General features: G+C 38.7%; 1 protein-coding gene across 1 annotated transcript in view; it reads right to left on the bottom strand.

Annotated features, from left to right (window-relative positions):
* Positions 1-979: 979 nt before the first annotated feature.
* Positions 980-25,289, bottom strand: part of STK32B (serine/threonine kinase 32B) — a gene marked incomplete at its 5' end in the record, with an annotated part of 56,266 nt that continues 31,956 nt past the window's right edge. Inside the window, 6 exons of the mRNA XM_010088112.1 lie at positions 980-1,048; positions 1,827-1,958; positions 4,108-4,233; positions 5,343-5,459; positions 10,185-10,288; positions 23,937-24,026. Of these exons, the coding sequence (XP_010086414.1) occupies positions 980-1,048; positions 1,827-1,958; positions 4,108-4,233; positions 5,343-5,459; positions 10,185-10,288; positions 23,937-24,026 (638 nt within the window). The remainder of the gene's footprint in view (positions 1,049-1,826; positions 1,959-4,107; positions 4,234-5,342; positions 5,460-10,184; positions 10,289-23,936; positions 24,027-25,289) is intronic.

Below are 25,289 nucleotides of genomic sequence, written 5' to 3'. Positions count from 1 at the left end.
CTTTTCTTTTTAAGTCCTGGCTGTAGTTTCTGTGAACAGTCAGTATTGGGCATAGCCATGTCTCACAGATTGTAACAGGAAAATGGGGTTGTCCGTGGCATAATTTCCTTCGTGACATCATGTCAGCTGTGCAAATTTAACAATCCCTTTCCCAGTTTTAATTACAGAAGAAAGAAATTACCTGCATTGTAAACATTAAGTAAAATAGTCACAACTTTTTAATTAATTTCTAGCATTTCACAACTCCATTAGAAAGGCTTGCAAATATAATTAGGTCAGATAAAACCACTGAATATACTTGGATGAAATGCAATAATTTGACCAAAGACAGAAACAACTCCCCTGTTATGGGCTGTATCTGTTAATACAAATGGGTCCATAGTGGCTCCAACTTAAACACAGTAAATGCAGTGTATTAATTGAACCAGGAAGATTACTGATATCCTTGGGATTCAGACTTGTGTTTCTACAGATTCTGGCTGATGCTTACAATATTAAGCACTTGCTTCATGTCTGATATAGCTTTAATATTTAGCTCTGTTGAAATAACTAATGTGAAATAAACTTTTTTTTTTTTATAGTGATGAAGTACAAATAGAGTTTCCAAGTCAGAACACTGCAGTTCATATCATTAAAATTTAATGAGTTATCACTTCCCTTGCTTTTGTTGCTGTGAAAAAGCAGCCCCTTGTAGTGTATTCCTTTGCTTAATTGCTAACAGTTTCTCCAAAGTGTGTCAGTGACATTTACCTCACCTCTCTAAGATACTTTCACCACAAGTACATCTGCTTGTTTTCAGACACGGAAGAACTACAACACCATCATACCAGAGACTGTAAGTGGAAGAAATCAATGGAAATCCAGCCTTTTAGCCCCTGCTGCTGTGATCATTAGTCACTTTTCCTTACACTGGGAGGAAAAAAAATAGTTTTTAAATTAATTTCAGTAGTGAATGCTAAACAGGCATTAAGAAATGCACTTACTTCTCTCTGTTGAATATGATGAATTCTTTCCTAACGGTTTCCAAGCACTGCTGCAGGTGTACGTTCTTTAAAAAAGAGCATTAATAAGTTGATTAAAAAAGATGGAAAATCACAGACAAAAGCCACAACAGAAATGATACTGAACAAAAAGGCTTATGAATGAATACAATCAAAAAGCATTTTGAAGACTCTTCAAAAGTGGGCTGTGACAGCACAATCAATCTTTCTTTCTTTCGGAAGAAGTTCCCCACAAAGAATTCCTGAGGATTTTTACATTTGTTACCTCTGAGAAGAAAAGTTTGCATGAGTGTTCAAAATCATTAGGAGCAGCAACAAATTTTATAAAACCTCACTGAAATGAAAATTCAAGTCTGGAAAAATAGTTATTTCTTAATCTTCTCAGAAGTTTCAACCATTTATACAATGGGTCTTTCTATGTGGGACACATTAGTCAAGACTGCAAGAAACAGCTTTAAAACTTTTATAAATAACAAGCTTTTCACTGCATACTTTTCATTTTTCGTACTAGCAGTGGATAAATACTCCTTATAACTCTCTGTCCTTGTGTGGGAAGCGTATTTGCCAACTGGCAGCACTTTTCATACGTTAATCGAGCATCTGTGACAATCTTAAAAATAATTACAACTTAAACATGCTGTTAGTATTTGTCTGAAATAAATGGTTGTTTTCATTTTGCTTTGCAGATGGTTTATACTATATGTGAAATGACAGACACAGAGGTTGAATCTGTTTTCAGAGATGATACAACTGAACTTAACTGAGTTAGTCTATTAAAAAGTGTAAATGAAATACCACTGATTGCAGACACGGTCCCCAACTTACCAGTGGGCAGGTTTCCTTAGCTCCATCTTTGGATTTGTTTTTGGCAAGTCGCTTTTTCTTTTTATGGAGAGGCTTGGACTCTAAAATCATTTCTTCAAGTTCAAATGTAGGATCACAGTTCAGTCTTCCTTTCTGGTACAAAAGGATTCAAAGTTACTCTGTGAAGCATCATTGTGGTTTTTTAGTTTGCCTGGCAAGGCACTGGCAGTATTAATAATGATCCAGCTGCCCAACCACATCTGAAAAATGAAAACTGTCTTTTTAGGCCTGGAGTGATGCTTAAAATTTAAATAAGGGAGGTAAGATAAAAATCATATTATAAAGCAATTATGAAGAGTTAGATTCTCTTCCTATGACAACATTTAGGATGAACTCTTCCTCTCATATTTAGGGATAAGAGCTAGGGTATGGCCAGAAAATATATGGCTCAGCTGAACCCAATAGATTTTGAAAAAGTCATGACTTGGCATCCTAATTACTGGATCAGTGTTTTGCTACTCCTGTGATCAGAATAACGTGAGTTCCTTTCTTCACCTCATTCTGTCAAAGCATTTTAAAAAAAAATTGTAAACAGTTTGAAGTGTGTGTTAGAAGATCTTAAAAGCAGCCTGTTTTCCTCTGGGACTTCTGTGAGTTCAATCACACCATTGTCACCACCAAGGTGGAAATACTAAGGTAAGTCATATATAAATGGCAGACATAATTTAGTAACCAAAGACACTAAGCAGTAAAAACACATCAGAAACCACTTAAATAGCTTGTATGTATACTCCAAGTATAATATTAAGTATAAAGTATAATATTAAGCTCTTTGATGCATTTCCTGCATAATAACCAGTCAGATTTAGTAAAATTTATTTATTTTTTGTTAATGGAGATCTATAGTTTATTTATATTTACTTATAAATAAATAATTCTTTATGTTTGATCAATATCAGTTCCTTTCTTGCAGGAATTTGAAAAATATCACTTTAATTCCAGAAACTTGAAAAATATCACTTTAATTCCAGAGCTTTAAAAATGAAAGAAAATTACATTTAAATAATTCCTTGCCTCTTTATCAAACATTTAACAATACAAAAAAACCCTACTAACAATTTATGACTCCAAGCTGAGTATAAAGAAACTAGCTAAACAGCAAAGAAACACATGTACTAGTTAAGTAAGAATTATGTTTATAGAATCAAACTACACAGGGAGAAACTAAATGATGGGACATTCCTGGCACAGGATTCCCGCATGCCCTCTTACCTGCAGAAGGCAGGCAAGCTCCTGACGGTAACAGCAAGCTGTCAAAAAGTTTTAAAACTCTCTTATAAAACTCTCCCCGGGTCACAGTGTGTGTTGGCCCCAATTCACCCTCTCACCCAAGCCTGAAATACAATAAATATTTTTTCGTGTGGCCCCAGTTAATCAGTGAAGGTTTTGCTGGTGCAACAGAGAGAAGAGTTCTTGGCAAATGCCTGGCCAAACTTGGTCTCATGAAACAGTAAAGTTTACTGTAAAAAGAAGTGTTGTGCTAGAAAAGATGCTTTGAATCTCACCTTCACTGTTTTTTTCATCTTTATTTACAGTTGGATTAAAAAAAAAAGAATATAAACAAACCTTGGTGTGCTTAAAATGTATTATTTGGAGAAGAATTATGGTGCAATATGACTGAACAAAGTGGAGAAGCATGTTAACACTACAGTCATGGTTTTTTATTCATGGCCCTCAAATTCATTTAACTTACAAATGATCAAAATGGAAATATCCATAAAATACCAACAAAAGGGAACCACAGTAAAAAAGAAATGAACAGATTCCCTCACAGAATGTTTTAGTGTAGCAAACTGTCACAAAGGAAATAGGTCAATCTTTGGAACACTACTTTTTAAGTGAAAAAGGAACAGCACACTGGGATCCTAAAAAGTTTTGCAAATGTTATTCAGATGCCTAACTTTCACAGCAGCAACAGTCTTCTTGTCTTCTTGGTATTTTTGGCTCAGAGTTAACTCTGACAATTATTTGCTCTAACAGATGAAGTGCAAAGTCTGGAAAAAAATGTTTTTTGAAAGGGAACAAAAAGTGAAACAAGGTTAATTATTTTTTGTTGTGATCTAATGAAATGGGCCAAATTTCCCCTTAGCTGTGACAGACCAAATGAAAGCAGAATCCAAAGTAAAGCTTCTGGGAGAAGAAAATCACTGAAGAGCAATAAATGCAAGCGTAAACAAGTGAAACAGCAGTGATAATTAAAGCCAGAATTTGCAAACACATTTCACCTGGAATATCGACTTACATTAGGAACAAAGCCTGGGGTCACAGATTTCTCTAGAACAGCATCCCAGTTGACATCAGCTAGGTATGGAGAGCTTTGGATGTCTGCAAGGCTTGAGAGACGGCACTCCGGGTCCTTAGTGAGGAGCTGTGATCAAGTACAAGGCATTTTCTGAGGGACTGGATGCCATATAAAAGAGTAAATGTACCACACGCATAAATCGTGTGACACAAGTTCGAGTAAGAAAATGGCTAAGGAATTTTCTAACAGGTCCTAGAAGTCCCAGTCCAAAAAAGAAAAATAATAACTCATAGCATATGAGTATCATTTAATTGCCACCAGATGGCTGTTGCAGGCATAAAGTGTATAAATATATTAGTAGCAAAAGTCTGTTTACAAATACACAGGAGTCTATGTGACACAGAACATCAGTTCAATGTCACCCAACAATTTGGTTTTTTTTCTTAAATTTACTGAAAGATATAGTTACACTCTGCATCCTGGCAACAATTAAAATTAACCACCTCATTGCTCCATCTGTCAAAAAAAGACTCCTCATTGCTGCAGAAGAAATTGATCTTCTATTGGTCTGTTCACACATTTACAAATATTTCCTGTTTAAGTATCAGTACTGATGATATGGAATACCCAAAAGAGACAGATGATGGCCAGAAACTTAAACCAAACAAAAACCTGGGATTTTAGGAAGGCAGCAAGTTCCAGGATCATGATGCATTCAGAAAGAACCCTGTCTTGTAGCTTAGTGACATTTACAGCAAAGTGGCTTGACTTTTGTTTTTGCAACTATAGCAACACGGGACAGGGAGAGATACAACTCTTTTCATTTCTAAGCTCCCTGTCTGGAAACTGTGGCAGAAATTCAGAGGTCAGAGTGGTCCTTCCTTTCCCACATGGACAACCAGGGCTGGAGAGAATGGGGCCAGGGCACAGAGTGGGAATTATTGATCCCCAAAATTTTACTATCACTAGCGAACCATTTTTAACATAAACAAAAAGATTATATTTCTATTTATTTGAGGCTGTGAAAAGCCTGAGTCTAAGCCTAAGAACATTTCAGCTTCTCAAGAGGAAATAACGCACCACTCACATTCAGAAAAGTCTAGGAATAAGCACTGCTTTCTTATCTTTGAAATTTTGCCTACCTAATGTGTGGGCTTGTCTGATGCCTCTGCATTGTTGGAGGAGCTTCTGGAAGAGGAGAGAAGAGAGGGCAGAAGGTGTTTGTGCTTTCTTACCTTTTTCAGTAGTGCTATCATGCCCTTGCACCATGCAGATGAGTAGTGGACTCTTTCTATCTTGAACATGTTGAGTACTTCATCAATGGGGGTGGCTGAATGAATTTCATAGGGCCTCTGGGATAAAGTTAAATCAGTATCAAGTCAGCAAGAATGGATAAGAGAGTGCAGACAATTCACATTTTCCTAGCTCTGTATTGTTTATGCTGGAAATATCAAAAGCACCAAAACATCTTATAACAATTTTGAGGCTAATCCTTCTTTGCATGTGGGCTTTTCTTTGGTTATAATAAATGTAATTACTCATTGATGCGTTTCCTCTGCAAATTTTTCTCTCATGAAAAGAAGTAGCAGTTCAAATAGGATGGCTGAATAGTTTTGTTCCTGGGGCATTCTTTGTGAAATGTGGATTATTCACTATTTTTTACTTGTAGTACTAGAATGTTCTTCTGATCTAAACTGACAAAATGGAAAAGTGGTGGCTGAAGGGAGCTTTGTCATCCTGATTTTACTGACTAGTAGACAGAGAAATTACAAAAATCTGTGTAAGAACCACAATAAAAAAAAAAGACCAGAAATCCCAGTCTTTCTCCTTTGCACTTTTTGAAATCTACAATTAACTCATTACATGGAGCTATGGATTATATGGACCTGCTGTCCTGTGTTTGCAGTCCCTAAACTGTTCTATAGGTGAAGAGAAGCCCCAGGCTTCACAGAGCTTTGTTCATTAAGATTACTGAGATTTGTCTTTTATTAAATCATAGAATCATAGAATTATTAAGGTTGGAAAAGACCTCAAGGATCATCAAGTCCAATTGTCAACCCAACACCACCTGTCCCACTAAACCATGTCCCGAAGCACATCTACATGTAGCATTTGGAAATGCAACTACTATATATGAATTTATATTCTTATTAATTATTGTGCACATATTTTTTAAAGACTTGTATTTGTGAAGCAAATTGTTAGAATGATGCTCTATGCTGACGTATTTTGTCAGACAAGGACCGACTGTAGATTGCTTGTGAATTAAGTTGTACCCAGCAGGTGATAAACGTGATGCATGATCTGCAGCCAAATGCCACCGTCATAGCAGCAATGTGCAAACCAATGTGTATAATTCATGCACAACATAGAGTTACCTTCTAATCCAATATCCTCAACAGTAAAGGGCACGCATGCATTGCCTTCGCTAAGAACTGAATCATCCCTTGAATTTTGCTAGACTGTACTGTTACAAGATTATAATTTAAGAATATTTCTGGGTGTTAGTTATCTAATCCAATAGTGAGTTAGAGCCACTCTTCATAAAGGCCCAGAAAATATTCTTATTTTGAGAAGATACATGCACACATTTAACTCTGAACATGGGTATGAAATTAAGTCCATTCCAAGGCATTGGGATGTTCTAAAAATAAATCCAAGAACTGCTTAAGTCTTTTTGCTTTGATTCACATTCAGTTAGTCTGTTGTCATTTAGTTATATCACGTCCATATGAATTCAACAGGACCTAAATGCATGCTCTGAATACCTAATTTTATTGAATCTGGTTCAAAACTCTCATTTGAAATAATCTGTCATATGCTTTTCCTTCTGCCATAAAACAGCTACTAAAAATGAAAGGTTGACATTCTGTCTGTTGTCAAGAAGTAACCTACTGCTGATTTAGACTTGATATAACAATGTGACCAACATGATTGTTGAGCCAGAATTTACACCCATTGTTGGAAATGGTGATTTATCTTTAAAAATAACAACTTTAAGGAATAATGAATCTTTGAAAGAAGTAAAAAGTGAGAATGAAAAGAAGAAAGTTTTTCTGTTAAGGATGTTTCTTCACATGCCTTTTCTTCACCAGAAAAATCCTTTAAAAACTTACTTTATTTTAAATTTTACTAGCATTATGCAGTCTTCCTTGTTTTTCTTTAAGATATGCAGAGATTTTAAAGATTGTTGTTAGTTAATTTGAACTATAAATACTCAAAAAAATGGCCATTATAAGCTTGATCTTTTGAAGTCCTTCACACCCTTATCTCCTACGTTTTTCAGCTATTCAATCCACTTGAGGGTCAGATCCCTTCTGTCTTATTTTCTGAAAAAGGAAAAAAAAATCTGTTTTGCTTTTGTTCATAATCTTTTACCAAAAACCATTGTAAACTGTCCACATTATCATGAAAGTTGGAGTCCAAGAATCCCACCTACTACCTCTTTCCTTCACCTTGTCTTTGTTGAGGGTACACAGAGTTATTATAGTATTTTAGCAGTCGTCTCTAGCTTAGGAACACACTGATGTGTCATGGTATGCATCATGCAGTTTAATTTCATGGACTTTGGGAAAAGATTGAAATTTGATGCAAAGCTTCAGATATTTACTTTTTTTTAGTTATTAGATCTTTTTTTAACAACAGGCTGAGGAGATAAATGTGCCTGCAACATACTGAGAAATGCTAGCACTACTGTGGATAACCAAAAACTGGTCCAGACAGCTCTGTAGCAGATGCAACATCCTCCTGCAGCTACAGCCTTGTTTCCAGCAATGCATTGTCTTGGCTGCCTGGCAGTGGACAGCAAGGTGTGAGAATGGCTGCAACACCTTGAGCACCCTGAGCCTCCTCTGAGGACTCTTCCATCTGATAACAGTAGAGGAAAATCAAAACAAAAATTCGGCTCAATAAAAAGCAACACATTTTTATTTAGCTCCTCTTGAATTCAGGCAGGCAGTGTCACATGTTATGTACAGCTCAGAGGTGGAAAATGATTGAAATTTCTAATGCTCCTCACTTCTAATGATCCTTCCTTCCTGCCTGCCTGCCTTCCCCCTGCACTAGCATGCACCATGCTCCAACTGATGAACATCACATCTCTGGGTGGCTCTACCTCCTCTTTCCCCAGGACTGCTGTAGCAGGAGCAGGTGGGCTGCACCAAGCGCCCACGCCTCTGCTCTGTGGCCATAGGGCTCTCTTCTGGGCACTGCAGTGCTGTGGGAGCGTGGTGGAGCAGGGGCTGCCTGCCTGCAGGTTTAGCTTGCAGCCTGGTAGGTGCAAGCTGCTTCTTTGCAGCCATCTGCGCAGGGCTGCTGCAGCAGATGGAGCTTCAAAGCTCGTGGCTGTTGCAGGCAACAGCATGCCTCAGGTTAAGCACATTTCCTGAGTTGCTGCTACTTCTTTTGCCATCACTCCTGTCAGTTTAGGCCTTGTCTACGCTAGAAAAATTTAGAAATAGAGTTCAGGAAAAAATACACCTTTTGCTCGTCCACACAAATCATGGGCTGCCAAACCACCCTCTGGCTTGCTCAGCAGGCAAGAGTTGCTCTTCAGGAGAAAACAAGCAGCTGGCTTGGTTGGCTAGAGCATGGACAGATGGCAATGTTTTTATTTAAAAGAAAATTTCATTCAGTCTCAGCTTTGCTTTGTCTGTAGCCAGATAGACTTATTCAGAAAAGACTGTAGAGATGCTGGCAAATGGATACCATTCTATACAATCCTTCATTTATTAAAGTGACTAGGTAACTTTTGTGATTAGTCTTGGGACTTCAGCTTTCCTTACACAATCATTCATTGTGCTGCTTTCTTGGAGACACTCATTGGTGAAAGGGTTGATATAAAACCAGCAGGATGTTCTTTTAATTTCTTATGTGTGCAGCTAGTACTACCATCTGTGACTAGGGTTGAGAACGTATTATGCTTCTCACTGCCAGAATTTAACTGTTCAGGTTAAAATTTTCCATCCAGGGAAGAATATAATCTTAAAAAACTCAGTAATTTTTGACAATGATGGTAGAGAAAAATTGCAAAGTTGTGGGTTTTTTTACAGGTTTTTAATGCTCCTGTGCTTTGAGATCAAGGACTGAGATTTAGCATGGGAAAGATCTTTGTACCAGGAGCACGACTTTTGCCATTTCTATGGAAATACAAAATAGATTGGCCAAGTTTTAGGTCTTTGAAAAATGTAGCTTCTGGATTGAAGTATCAATGTGCAGGCACTCTGAAATGTAGTTTTTTAATCTAAAAATGGGAATAATAATTGTTCTTTATTTCTAGTTTCCTTTGTTTGCCATCCTTCCTGAAACTGTGAGATCTTTAGGGGATGGATTGCCTAGCAGGACAGGGTAGCAGTACTGCCTTAGTGTCATATGATAACAAATATTTCTTCCTTAAAAACAGCATACTGCACTGCAATAAAATCCTCTTTCCAAATAAGAATTAAAAATTAAAAAAAAAAAAAAAAAAACAGCTACTTTAGATATGTATCCTGAAGTAGTATCTAAATTACTGTTTTCCTTAGGGAATAGTAAATATTGAAGCAACCAACTTCAATCCTTTGAACCAAAATGGAAAAGAATTTTCCATTATCTTCTGTGATATTTGACCATGCTCAGGAAGATTTTTTCATTATGCTTATTCACATAGTTGATTAGATAAGTAACAAGTGCACTGGCAGATAAATATTTTCTGTAGTTTAGCCAAGTATCTTAGGATATTACACTAGCTCTTTTAAGGTATTAGCCAAGAGAATAAAAAATATAATAAAGCCTGAAGTAACTCAATTTCTATTTGGAAAAAATATCATTGTTTCCAATTCAGCATTGTGGAGAAGCCACTAAAACATTAGGCCTTTCCTCGGCCAAACTTAGGCAAACTTTCATAATGTTTCATAATGAGAGTGGGATGAAACTCTCCCAAGAGTGTTTCCAGCTGGGAAAGACCCAGGACAGCATTCCTGACCTTAACCACAGCCTTGACCACTCAAAACGAATCATGAAAGGTGCACTCAGGAGCACTGCAAACTCTGGGACTTCTGTCAGTCAATATGTTAGATAACAAGACCCATTGTTCTTACCCAACCCCTCAGTAATTCATATGCTGTAATTCCTAGCGACCACCAGTCTACTGGGTATGAGTATCCTGGACCTCCATCCATAAAGGCCTGGAAGACTTCTGGAGCTAGAACAATAAATCAAATTTAAAAAATGCATTATGTTAAGGTTAGACTATGGATCATTAATGTTGACAGCTGAAAAATGAATAAGGACGCAATTAACTGGAATTAAATACATTTGTAAGTGTAGTATTTTCAAGATGCAGTTTCAGTGCTTTGGTTTGCTGGCAACAAGGGAGATTCACTGGTCAGGGCTTTTCAAAAGTCAATAATTTTATATCTTAATTATTACCTGGTCCGTTTAAGTTTTATGTTTTGTGAATAAAAGTAACTAATAGAAGGGGAATACCTGAATTGAAGCTTGACTTGGAATACTTTGGGTAACGCAAACATTTGCAAGCAAAGTGAGTCTGTGATTGATGGAAGTGTTGAACATGGCAAATCTCACCCTTATTCTACATTTGTATAGAATTAATCAGATGGGTTTTAAAGGTATTCAACATAAGAAAATGGCAATTAAATACAAATCCTGACACTGATTGTACACTGTGAGAAACTCGTCATGACTGGAAGTAAACACACTGTCAATAAGTAATGAATTCCATAAAAATAACTTCGGGGGGGGGCAGGGTGGGGAGTGGGGAAAAAAGGTCTTTTCAAAACAAGGATCTAGTTGGCTAATTTCATCAAGAAAAGCATACTAAATAATGCCACTGTAGTTTCTTCAGAAAACCATATATAAATAAGAGAGGATATAAAATGAAATGAAAAGTCAGTCATGCTTTTCTAATTATTTCACAGCAGAATCTCAGCACACTTTTTGAAAACAATACTTTCCCTGAGGATTTTCTACAGAGCACTATCAACAACCATAACATCATGCTAGATTACAATTACCGTGTGAGCCTCTTCTGGCCATGATACTGCGTCCAACATAGCACATTACCACCCTATTACTATTGCATCACTTTCTAATGGGCATCCTACAATGAACAGTGTAACCTGGTCACACTTACTTCTGACTGGCAGTTTGGGATTTGACTATGTATGGCATTTAGAGAAGCACCTTTAATTAAAGGAAAAGCATTCCATTCAGAGGAGTGTTTGGAGTCCTGGCATTATGGCTGGCAACCTAATAATTTACAACTCCAGACCTGACTTCAGAAAGTCTTAAAGAGCCGAACCTAGTAGGGGATTTTGGCACCCATGAATTAGGTACAGCAAAACCCTAATCTGTAGAATAAAAAGCAATGAATGAATGAAAGTGGTCCTATACTCCTTGCCCAGCAGGGCCCTCTCTAAATAAACATTTTTGCCAGAATACCTGTGTTTGGAGAATAGCTGACCAGTGGATCTCTGACATAGGTAAGTTTGTGCTGTGATGCAGTATGGCATGAATCAGCAATGCCGTAAAAGTCATCACACTGAGTTAGCTCTGTCTCACCTCCAGATAATACAGCTCCACTTGGTATGCTATACCTTCATATGTACTTCTTGTTTATATGCTGCTGGGGATCTGTGTAGGCACAACTTACGTGTATGCAGTCTATCACATAGATTCTAAAAGGGTAGGCAGGGCTTCTTGTGTTACTTTAGTGGATTGGTGCACCTAAATTGCACATCAGGCACTAAAGTCATATTTGAATATCACCATAGGCACCTTGTAGAGAAGGTTTGCTTTATTTAGCCACATTTGTTATGGTTTTTGCCCACTGTGCCTAGATGATGTATAATATCTCATTACAGAAAATAGACTTCGTGGCCTTTTTACTGAGCTATATAGGTATAGTATTGGTTTCACTTTCTTTTATAGCTTTAACATTGTAATAACGCAATGGGTCACTATCTGATTTCTGTGAGGTAGGGATGAAAGTACTTTATGGATGTAACCTACAACGTTGCCAGAATGGTGCAGCTGTTTTGCTAATTCAGTCACTGAATTATCCATTTCTATTTTATTTGCTTGTTCTAACAGCTTCGAAGTCAACTCATCTGACATTAAGCACGTCAGCAGAAAATGCTTCCTTTTGCCCACTGGCCCTGGTGTTTGGAAGTTCTGTTTATTCATCTTAAGCTGATGGCATCCTTAGATCAGAAAATGGGCAGTTAGGCTCCTGATTTTTAAAGCTGATAGCCCCTTTTCCCCTGCTTTAGCAGTACTATTTACCGTCCAGCTGGACTACCTCTGCATTTAGTCAGCTCCAGTGAAGCGTTTGTAAGCACCCACTTTGCAAGATGAGGGGGGACTGACAGAAGATGCAATATGATTTACAGTACCCTACCTACAGGTTTTTTTTTTTCAGGGTGAAATCTCAAGCCTTCTGAAGCCAAAAGACCTCTCCCCAGTTTGTCAAGGCTGTTAAATACCAATCTCACAGTAAGGTTGTGGATAATGTGTCTAAAAGCCTTTCTGAGCTGAGACATTAGGTGCAAACGAAGGCCTCCAAGCTGTAGGGCAGACTTCTGGAGTTTGCCTTCTCATTCAGAAACATAGCATGATTTTACAGAAAGACAACAGATCCTCCAAGTGATGGGGTTAGCCAAGCTCAGAAGAACTAGAGCCGCGAAATACAGAACATAACATTAGGTTTTGCTGCAAGAAATAATTATGTTAGAAGAACCAATTTGGAGTGCAAACTGGCTAGGATAAAAGCAAATAAGAAATGTGAAAGGAAAGATAAAATTCTACATTGATTTTCTTAGGATTGTTATTGAAATAGACTATCTGTAATCTTTTAAAATTTGAATTTGATCTCAGTCTCAGCTTGGACAACCATCCTGCAGCCTGCTGTTCTTCCAAAGGATAATAAGATTTGAGCTTGGCAGCTTGGAGCAAGGACAAGCTCACACATCCTCTCTTATCATAACAGATTTAGGATGAGGGAAGGCAGTAGAAGTTTGCATGGTGGAAGCACAGCTTTTAAATAAGATAAATCAAGTAATAGCAAGTCTAGGAGCAAGAATGAATTCAAAGACAAGTAGAGAAGTGATGCAGTTGGTAGGTCTTATAGGTCCTCACAGCTCCCCATGAAAAAACATCTTTGACATGATGGAGAACTGCTTTACTAGAGCTGCCCAAAAGAGTGCCTTCAACAGTAGCAACCTGGTCCAGCCTCACTGCTTACCCTGCTTTGAGCAGGAGGTTGGACTAGAGAGTCCTGAGGCCCCTGCTAACATGAATCACTCTACAATCTTGCAATGCTAGTGAAGCTCAAGCAACTACCTTCTCCCAGTGCATCTGAGTGGGGTGGTAAAGGGGTCTAAGGCCAGAAGTCTCAATGGGACATTTACAGCTTCTTCCTCTCAGCAGTCATCATGAACCGCATGGGCTCTTCACCTCTGCTCAGACAGCTGGAGAACCTGTCACCCAAAGTACTGGGGACTTTAGAAAGTTTGGATCTCAGAAGCAATGCAGTCTTTTCGTTTGGGGGATTACACTTCATGTGGGGCTCAAGTGCGGTCCAACACCTTTCACACAAGGCTTTGGTAACTACAAAGACTGAGCGTTTCAGAACTAACGCCATTCCAAGCTGGGACATCTGTGCTAATCTTAACAGGGCAAGCAATAAAATCAGAAGTGTTTATGTGGCTTGTGTGATAACCAGTAAATGCACATATTTAACCTCAGCAACTCACAAAGCTAAAAATCCTCTGATGATTTTTTTTCTTTTCTACACCTATATTTTTCTTTTAATAATGTACTTTCATGCTTTCATTGTTTGTCTGCTTTGATTTCTTGAGAAGTGACATAAAATGAACCCACCTTTGCGCTGCATTAAGTGTGCTTCAGTACATTCCTTGGTTGTCTCTAATATGCATTCCCAGTTAATGTTTTATTTTTCCAACTAATAAGTTAAAATAAATAATCTCCAGACCTCTGTCTTTTGATGCTTCTGCACTGTATCTTTCTAGCAACACCATATCATTGGAGACTGTAGGAAGTAAATAAATGGTTATTTCTCTTTAAAATAAAACCATACAGGAGAACAGCTAATAAAAAATTGAACCTGAAAGCAAATCTAGGAGGTCTGCATCCATCTCACAAGCAGTGGCTCTCGGGGATATCCATACTCCTATTCTGTGGGTTTAGCCATACTTGGAGCACCCAATAATTTTGTGAAAGACTAATTTCTGACAAATCAATTCATATATGTACCTATTCACTGAAATTGTCATAGCAGTCAAATGATCTACAGTGTAAATGATGTAGAGGATGCATCTCATATTGTATGCATATTGCCCTAAAGATCTGTAAAAAAAATCAAGTACAAAACTGAAATTTTACTTAACTGGTTGTTAATTTGTGGAATATTGTCAGTATCTAACAATATGATTCATGAGCTTGAAATAAAAGAGAATAACAGCGTAAGTGCAAACAACACTGAACTTGGGGTTCACTACTTTTTCCTACTGTAAAAGAGCATTTTGCACACAGGATAAAAAACTTTTAAGCAGGGTTTCTAAAAATCTGCTGAGTATTCATGGGTATCACTTAACTCCATAGTAAAACTATAAGTGCTCCAGGTCTCTGAAATTCAGGACATTTTAATTTAGTGCCCAGTGGTGAGTTTGAAAATGCTGTCCATGATGAAATAGTCAATTTGAGGTCTGTCACATGGAATGGTTGGCACAGAGAAGAGCTGTTACTCTTTTTGATGGAGCATACTGATTTAATCATGAAGATAATTCATCAGACTAAATAATAAAATAAAGAGCTTGGAGTGGCTCTGATACCAATACTAAATAATACAAGGCAGCATTTTTTTTCTGATGAACTGATTTAAGTTTCACTTCCTTAGCAAGAAGCTAATCAAAGAATGCCTGGTGTACTTGCCTACCACTATGCGGGAGACTGCCAAGTGTTGATGAAGAAGCTTACAGAGTTATTACTTACTTTGAAACATCACCAACTTCCCTAGGCTGCTTTGAAATGTTGCAAAATTGTTGAAAGGGCAAGTGCAGTGAGATGAACGCATTAGACCCTTCTTCAAGTGGCCTTTACTACATACTAACAAATCAGTATATTTAAGCAATAATTTGCAAGTGAGTCTTGCAAGATTGGTTATCTGTAAGGAGCTGATTGTCCATGCATAGCTAAATGTTGCCAGTGAGAGCTGGTCATTAATTCCTACAAAATGCCCTGTGCCAATGTTATTAATATGACAAACGGAAAATAAAATAAAAAATAAATCTATGGTGGTTTGGCCACAATTTTTCTGAATGATCAAGTTCATGTGGCCATGTCCAAAACATTTCTCAAGAATGAAACCCCTGACAGTCATCCATTTGGCTATCTAGAGCTCTCTGTAGTCTATTTGCATCTCAGCAGAGACCCTACACATCCATAATGGTAATCAGAGGTTTGCGGTGTACAGCAGTGGTCACAAAGCAATACATGCTGCTGTAGTTGTCATAACAAAATGTATGTCAGTGGCATGGGTTTTATTGTAATGCCTGAGATTTCATAGATAAGAAAATAGATTCCAGTGTCATTAACTGAGGTTCAGCATGATAACACACTGCCAGGTATTTTTGTCCTTCCTCATATTAGTCTCTGATCTTGAAAAAGAAAAAAAAAATATATATATATAAATGGATATATACACATAAATACAATGCACAGAGTATAAACAATATTTTGATTGACTAGCAGCAGATAAGCTGTTAAAAGCTTAGACCTTTCCAAATTTAAAATGTGTGAATGATTTGATGTATATAACACATTCATAGCTTCACCTTGCTGAATCAGGCTTAGTGGATGACAGATTGAGCTGAATAAAAAATTAACTTGATTTTTGAAATAATATTCCAAGAACCTTGAACTGAGATGGTTCAGAGAAATATTAATTGCTTTCTCAGCATTGTGATGAAAAAAATCTTAATTTTCACTTTCCTCTGAAAAGTAAATTCATAGGTCAGTAATTCTTCTAGGTCATGGTTTAAACAGAAAACAGAAATCAAACTACAGTGCTGACAAGTGATCTTCTATTTAGAGCAGAAGCTGTTCTAAGAGCAAAATGGAAGAAAACAACTTTACTGTCCCTGAATATAAACACAAACTTCATAAACTACCAATTTGCCTCCTAGTGTTTACTTTCTCATGTGCTAAAAGGGTCTAAATAATAACGGACAGCTTTCTGACTTGGGGCTTTAGACTAGCCAACTGCTAACTTCTGCTGTGTAAGGCAAAGTGCTGCATAAGGCCTGACCATGCTGGTCTGGCAATTTTCTAGTGTAATGTCTAGGCTTGTTGCAGCAGTATAACTGTTTTTGTACCATTATTCATGTATGTGCTGGTTTTGGCTGGTATAGTAGCTAGTATGGGGTTATGTTTTGGATTTCTGCTGGAAACAGTGCTGATAACACAGGGATGTGTTTGCCATTGCTGAGCAGTGCTCACACAGCGTCAAGGCCTTTTCTGATCCTCACACCAACCCACCAGCGAGTGGGCTGGGGGTGCACAAGAAGCTGGGAGGGGTCACAGCTGGAACAGCTGACCCCAACTGACCAAAGGGATATTCCGTACCGTATGATGTCGTGTTCAGCATACAAACCTGGGGGAAGAAGAAGGAAGGGGTGGGACGTTCAGAGTGACGGTGTTTGTCTTCCCAAGTAACCATTACACATGATGGAGCCCTGATTTCCTGGGGATGACTGAACACCTGCCTGCCAGTGGGAAGCAGTGAATGAATTCCTTGTTTTGCTTTGCTTGCATGCATGGCTTTTGCTTTATTTATTAAACTGTCTTCATCTCAGCTATCTCATGAGTTATCTCACTTTCACTCTTCCAATTGTCTTCACATCCCACCGGAGGCAGGGGGAGTGAGTGAGTGGCTGTGTGGTGCTGATTGCCAGCTGGGGTTAAACCACAACAACATAATACACCTCTATATTTTTCATACTCATATTTAATGCAATTCTTCAATCAAAGTAAAAATTTTAGATACCATTACCTGAATACAGATACTGTATTCAGAATGCCTTATTAGTTTGCCATATGGCTACACAATCTCTCCTGCCCTTACTCAGAATGCTGTCCTCTTAAAACCCTCTGCATTACCCAAACACTGAACAGAACCCACTTCTTGCCCTTGTGTTTGCACAGAGAAGCCCTTACTTGTTGAATGTCTGGATCAGTCTCAGAGAAACAACGTTGAGTTGCTAGCCCCTTTGAAAGAAAGCCCAGCAGCAATGAACGTGAACACGAAATTATGCAGAATTACCTTCCTTACTCCATCCAAAAGCTCCCAGTGGCTGCAGTTGCCCTGCCTGCCACCTCTGACACAGGTCTCTTCCCCCTCAGACCTGCCTGCAGAGCTCCACATGGGATCAGGCCCTTTCGGGCAGGTTAAAAAAAAACTCAAAACATTCAAACCAAAACTACCACTTGAACTCACCGTGGGGAATTTTTGGACTGAAATAGTCAAAGAAATTACTATATTAGCAGTTTTGCTGGAAGATCTCAAAGAGTGGTAGGAGGTTGGAGAGCACAGACAGGTGAAAAGCAGCTGGAGACAGTAACTTCTTTCCCATTCTGAGGGTTTTAAGCTGCTTGTCAGAACAGAGACAAAACCTGAATACCCACTCGCATCTCAGTGCTTAATCCCCTCAGCCGCAGTTCTCCTAGCGCAAGCTGAAAACGCCATCAGTACGGTGACTATTTCAGCAATTCAAAGCCTCACGCCTCTGCTCAGTTCTAGCTTATCTGAACAAACAGAAACCTCCCAGCTCACGCTGGCATCGTGATGTTTCCCTGGGATCAAAAGGCCAGGTAGAGACATTACAGGTGACACTGTGTAGATAGGCAGTCAAACCCTCCATAGGAAAAGGGTGTGATTTTTAAAAACCTAAACACTGCCTTAACTGCACTCAAAAAGCAATGAGCTGCAAAACACTGTTAATTTCAGAGCACTGTTCAGTATGAGTGCACGAAAGACCAAGACTGAACACCTTTGAAAACCCAGCTCTAAATTGTCCCTGCTATATTGTGACTGCCTTAGGAACAAATTTAACCCCACAAGATATTTTTACTTTACCTGTAAGGTTGATTCACTAGCTTTCCTCTGACTCTAATAGTACTCCCACACAGTATTCATTAATAAATATGGATGACTCATACATTTTACAAGTTCAGTGGACCTCTGTAAATCCACACTCCTCTGGTAATCTCAGGCATACAGCCATTCTTCACCATGAAAGCAACCTATGAAAGCAGCTCTGAAAATCTGAGATAAAAAGCATGTAGGATAAGAAGGGGTAGCTGAACTTTTCACAGAACTTACTGCTGATTTTATTAGCTTTGGACTTTTGTCAGGTATATTTATATCATAAAAGGTGTTTTATTCATTTCATTTGAAGTAAAGTCACAAAGCATTATTTGGATAACTTTAGCCTCTACTGAAGAAAACCACAAAGCTTCTATCTAGCCCCCTCTAACACTCCTACCACCAGAAACAGAAAAAAAAAAAAAAAAAACCAAACCCTAAACAAACCCTAAATGCCCAAAATTTATAACTTGTGAATGAAAAGGTTTTGCAACACTCACAAATGATATACAGATGTATGGAAATTCCATAATTCAAAAAGGAAACATTTCAGTGAGTAGAAAGCATGTACTGTAGGATTAAAATACATCTAAATTATGCAAGAATGAGTAATTTTTAAAAAGGCAACAACCATAATATTTTCTAGATAGATTTTAGTATTTAACATTTTCTGTTGTAGCTAACCAACCTGTTGTAGGGGGAGAGGGCCATTACTGCAAGGGGGTGCCCAGCTTGCAGTGCATTCTGAGAAACAAGCATATTTCTTGCAGCCTGCATGAGGGACCAACATATGAAACATTTTTTTTCTTTTTTTTTTCTGCTCCAAGATTGAACAGTGTTGAAAATAGCAAACGCTTACAGAGGTGCCTCCAGCCAGGCAAACAAACACTTTCTTTTTCCTGGCTTTCCTGGTCCACATCCTGTTGCACATTGGAGGGGGCTCCCCCACAAGCGCTTGTGTTCATTTGTTGGCAGCAGGCACGCTTGCCAAAAGTCAGCTAGGTCTCAAAGGACACTGCATTGCTTACCAGCCCAGGATGAGAGCCTGAAAACCTACGAGCTTTCAAAGGGCTGTTTATACAATAAGACCTTTGACAATGCCCTCAATCACAGCTGCTGTAGAGTGTTTGGGCAGTGAATTTGTAATTATAAAATCAGGCACAGGTGACACACACAAGCTCCCTAAACCAGCTTAAGGCACACATTGTATTTCACAGCTGCAGCTATCTGAACAGTATGACACAGAAACTCTGAAGACCCTGAACACTGAGAAGCTTATTTCACTTCACCATTTCAGGTCAATAGCTTTGAGAAGTAAAACTGTGAAAGCAGCTAGAAGTAGCTTGTCCTGCCAGGCTGTTGGTTTCTTTACTTTCAGATTCACTGTTGTCTGTGTTTTTGTTGCCTATGTGTGAAAGCTATTTCACTTGCCTCAATGAATCAGCTAGGAAGGGGGAATGCAGAGAAATTACCTGGGTTTCTGGAGAAACATTCAGGTTCAGGTACATTGTATTCTGAGTAACCACTTCATAAGTAGAAGAATAGGCTGGGAAAACTTCAGGCTGAGAAAGACTTAGGGGCAAAAAGGCTAGTATGAAGTGAGATTAAGCAAAAGCTGCAGGAGCTGACTCACATCATGCTTAGCATCACAAGATAGGTATCTCAATCAGAGCAGCTAGTGCATTTTTACAACACGATATCAATTCACTGTGCTTTTTCCTGGATATCAGTTTTATGCAGTCATGCTGCATGTAAGCAAATCGCTCACTAGCAATTTCTCAGCATATTTCAATCAGATTTCAAATAGGAAAGGAGGCTTTAGAGATAACATTTTTCCATTAATTTCCTTAAATTGATCATAATAAGAAGTGAGAAATCCTGTAAGTATCCCTACTAAGGAAAATGCTAGAGAGTGCACTTGTATCTGATTAAATGTAACAGGATCCACATGCAAGTGAGATTTTCTAAATGTCCCAGAGGAGGAAACAGCTCTCATCACATCTCATACCTTCATCATCATGAAAACCATCATTGCATAAGGCATGTCCTGGAGGAACCATGGAAGTTTCCTTGGTTCTGGTGCTTTGCAAGGGACTTGCTTGAAGGTGATTTTGTCTTGTCACGCTGAGGTTAAAGTGTGCTTTAAATTCCTGGTAATGAAAGCTTACTAGGAACCATAGGGCCAACCTCCCCACGTCTTTTTTCTGTTTTGGTCATTGTCTGAACAGCTTAGGCAAAGCCACATGGAAAGTCTGTGATACAGCCTTAAAGCCAGAAATCATACTGACTTAAATAACTGTCAGAAGTGAACCCAAAACTTTCTTGATTTGAACACTGCAACTGAAAAATCTTTGTAACATTTAATTAAAAAATATGATTCTTCACAAAATTAAAGGTGTAAACTAAAAGAGGAAAGGAACTGAAATCAATGCACTTGAAGGAAAAAAGGAGCACCAATGAGTATCTGGCCATGTCTGTCAAACTCTTAAAAACTGAGGTTTGCTGAAGCTTTGATGCCCAAGCTGTGCCACAAAGAGTCCTTGCCCATCACTTTTCTTGCCTTGGCATGCAAGGGCAAAACCTTGTCCCCATCTCCTGTCTTCCCCCCCCTGGGTCAGCTTGGGCTCTCACAGGAACCCTCCAGGAGTTCATTTATCTCCTTGGGAAGGCAAAGAGGCTCAGCTGTCTACAGCACTGCAAACTCAAGTCAGAGAAATGATTTGCCGTGATGTTAAGCTGAGGAACAACTACAAAACAGTAAGGCTATAAGGACGTATCTATCCTGGCAATTAGTATTTTCCTATTGGGACAAGGACTCCAGAATTTCCTAGCAAGTGGAAAATACCATGGAAAGGCACATGAGTGAAGTTTAGGCAGGATGGACCGGACTTGAGCATCTCTGCATTGAATAGGCAGGTTTTCTAAGATGAACCTCAGCATTTCCCTTCCTTGTACCATCTCTTTGCAAATGTCAGCTAAACAAAGGACAAGCTACTCCTCCTTCTTTGAGTGGGATGGAGGGTAGGAATTCGAAAAGGATGGGGTCATTTTTCTTAATTTTACCTTTAAAATGTCGAATCGTGGTACTTACCACTTGTTACAAATTTTTGTGCTTTTGGTTGTTAAAAGCTATTTTTTTTTCTTGTGAGAAAAGCCTGCCAACAGAGACCACTAATGAACTGAGAAGGCGGTGATCCACTGATGTGTGCAGATGGGCTGAAAGATGCTCCAGAGAACACCAAGTTTGCTATTAACTCTCAGTAAAATGTTTGAAGAATACTCACGTACATTTTTGTACGGCTTTTTTAACTAATTTGCTTCTGACGATTAGCTGTCAGAAGATCTCTTAATTACACACATTTGGACTATGACAGACAGATGTTAAAATGCTAACTGACTCCTAAGCAAGTTCTCATCTTTTTTCTGCTTTTGTAATAATAATGCTTTCTACTGTTAAACTGCTCAACCACTTCAAGATTAAAAATGTAAGGCCATCGAAACAGTCATTTGATTGACTACCAAATTAAATCTCAGAAAAGACTCTATTGTTGTGTCTGCTGTCATCATCACATTTAAATATGGAAAACATCTATTTTGAATTTGTTTGAGCTCCTGCAAATTGACTCCTCTTCAGGGATATTTTTGAATAATCTGTGTAGTAAGAATTTGCAAACTTAATGACAATGGCTGCTAGAAGTTTATAGGCAGCTATTTAAGAAGAATGTGTGAGTTCTGAGAAATAAGCTTTTCATAGAAATGCAGAACTGCCATATAAAAAATTTTGGAATCTTTTAACATTTCAGTCATCATGTACACAAGGACATTTCTGTGAATGTGGTTTGTTTCACATGTCAGTTGTACAGCTATTTGTCTCTCTTTGTTGGGGGGGAGGTAAAACTACTTCTAGAGAAAAAATACTTTTTTTCTTGAGTTTTTGTTGTTTTGTTTTGGTGTTTTTCATTAAAAACCCACCACATATTGGCATAAAATACTAGAGCAAGTTCTTTTTAAACTAAAGCTGTTGGTGTAAGTCAGATTGCAGCATCCCTTCCCCTCTCTTTTCACCACAATGAATAGGCGACCCACGGTGCAACATCAAACACTCAGCTACTTTCCCTGAGGGGAAGCTCTGTACCCAGACTTGGTCTCCTACTGCTCTACATCCAATGTCTGTGCAGTGCTGGCCAACTCATCTAAGTAGAGACACTGAGTTAGACACTCAGCTAGAGCTAACTGATACAAAATGGTGAGAAAATTTTCATCTAAAACATCATTCGTCTATACAACTTAAATGCTTGAGTCAGGGCTACATAAAATGTTTTGTGGTCTGTTTTGAGTATGTGTATAAGAGTAAGCTAACCAGCATCAGGTCAGTGCAGTGGTCACAAGCCCAAGTGCCACAGTATGGACACACTTGTGCTATTTTAACCTGTTAGCCACCAAAACAGGACAGCTAGCCCAAGCTGCTGAGGGGGAATAGACTCCAGTCAGCCCCTACTAACTCCTTGGGAATTATTTGGGAGAGCGGTAGTTGATTCGTGCCAAACCTACATCATATCTGAAAATATGAGTCTGCTCAGGTGCCTGGGACTGCTCTGGCACAGTCTCACAGCTGGTATGGAGGCACCCTGCAGACACCTGCCTGACCCACGTGCAGGTTGGTACAGTGCTCTTTGCGCTGTGAAAAACACAAGTGTTAATTCCTATTTCTTGGGCAAAAGTTTTACTCCTATGCTAATATGCAGGCACATGGTAACACATTGGCCTTTGGTTCCCCAAATTACATTTTCCGAATATGGTAATTTACCAGTATTTTACTGGTGCATGAGTGTTAGATGTGCTCTGAGCATGTTTGCTAGAGAAAACCTCTTGGAGACACACATATCTCAGTCAGGTTCCAGAACCCAAATAAGTTTAGTCTTAAGCTAGTCATCACCACAGGCAATGATAATTACGCGTACAGACAGCATTTAAACAGCCAACGTGTAGGAAGCCACAAATAGGACAAGTCACACCTATTCTTAGTTGTGGAAGCTAGCCTAACTTTGATGGGACAAATGACCTTCAGGAGTTGCCTTCTGTCCTTCAGCTTCAGGGGAAGTTTGAATTATTAGCTTAGCCAAGATGCTTAATATTCAGACACATGAGGACAGGTGAACTGAATTTTACTCTCCCAGACTTCAGTCTATCTATGCATTTAAATTACATAGTTAAAACATATTAAATGCCCCTAAAAGCCATAGGGCAAGCACTTAAGGGGTTAGTTACATAGGACTCTAACAGACACATTTTTGAGAAGCTCAGCATAGCAAAGCAATTAAGGATACTTTTAAACTGACTGTACATGTTCTCTGCTGGATCATAGCCACAGCAGTGACACTATAATCATGTATTCGTGTCTCCAGCTGTGGGGGTTTGCAGGTAGTAACACAACTGAGACTCTCCTGAGTTTTCTTCACAAAACCAAACAGAACCTGACTAAAAGCAATGTGGAGACCCAGCTCCTGCCCAATCCTTCCATCTCCAAAGTTTTAGATTGCTAACACATATACACTGTAAAATATACAGTTGTTGCATGCTTTTACAACTTAAAATCTTTTTAATATACCATTAGGCAACATTAATGTGTGTGTTTTCTTACATTTTTTGCATGGTCTTGAAAACTTACCCATATAGGGTTTTGTGCCAGCCATAGAAGAAGCTTTTTCTGAGCCTTTCACTATGGTTGCTATGTTGAAGTCAGTGATATGAACATGTCCTGCAATTACACAAAGTAAAAACAGAAGATAAAATAGGACATCATACAAATATTCCTTCCTTTGTTTAACACTTAAGTGATAATGGAAAGAAGTTAAATTGGGAATATTCATAACTATCCATGAAAACTTAAAATTAAATGTTGTTCATAACTAGAAAAATCATATTGGCAGCAAAGTGGTGGAATATTTTCCTGTATGGTTGTGTCCACTATGTGCTCTCAGTGCTGAACCTTTTTTGCTGGTCACGCTTGAACCTCCTCCTGCTGTGAATGTTAGGGATACTAAGTGGCTAGGAACAGAAGCAGTGCTGAATTTTGTGAAGCTATGTGTGAGATCTGCCTCTCCTTATCTCCAGCCAGAGCCACTGCTCACACTCTCAGGTACTCGTGACACCTGTCTGCTGTCACTTCTACTTCAGATTATGATCAGCCTGGCTTGTTCTGAGACTCCTCAGGGCAAAAAGGAAGCTGAAAAGAAAAATGGTATTTTTATCATACAATAACTATAAAATTAGATCCATGGTAGCAGAAGAGCGTGTATGTAACAGCAGCAGGTCTCAAATGATCGCTCGTTTGACAGCAGGTTGCGAGATGAAAGATAAGTGACACAAGTCAGCCTGCGGACTTGCTGCCTGACCAGCCAGACAGCTGATTTCAATTGAACTAATCAGGTCAGATGGCCCAAACCTGCTGTCATAATTTTTTCCTGGGGTGGTTTACAACAAGCACAGGTTAAATTGCTCACCACAGAGAAGCCATAGTTGTTAATCCTGGCTTGTTGTATGCAGGTAAACTAAATTCAAATCCAGCCTGAAAATGTATCTGCAGACTTTTAATTTGATAAGTCTGCTGTTAGGTTTTGCATCTTCCACTTAAGGACTAGTATATTGTGGATTGAGCAGATATTATGCTCTCTGTGACTACATCTGCCAATGCCATTGTGGAGGACGGAGTACAGGGAAAGGTACTCCTTTCCCCAGCTTAGCCCTGCACTCAGATCAAGATTAATACATCATGTGCTGAACTGGACTCCTGAGTGACATGTTCCTGTGATTTTTTTTTTTTTTAATCAAGATTTCAACCTCATTCAGTCCACAGACTGGAGCAGGCTTTAGGCATGATGCAGTTATTAAGCAAGGGCGGTTGTTATTGTGTTTGCTGCCAAAGATGAAAAGAGTGTAACAAATGACTGATGTTGAATGTTACCACAGTGCCCGACTGAGGAACAGCAGTCTCAGCAAAAGATTGTGCTGCTCCAACTGT

The sequence above is a fragment of the Pterocles gutturalis genome, unplaced genomic scaffold, assembly GCF_000699245.1.
Source record: "Pterocles gutturalis isolate BGI_N339 unplaced genomic scaffold, ASM69924v1 scaffold17571, whole genome shotgun sequence".
In the NCBI taxonomy this organism is placed as follows: Eukaryota; Metazoa; Chordata; class Aves; order Pterocliformes; family Pteroclidae; genus Pterocles; species Pterocles gutturalis.
The sequence above is the reverse complement of the archived record's forward strand: the minus strand, read 5'-3'. Positions and strand labels throughout refer to the sequence as shown.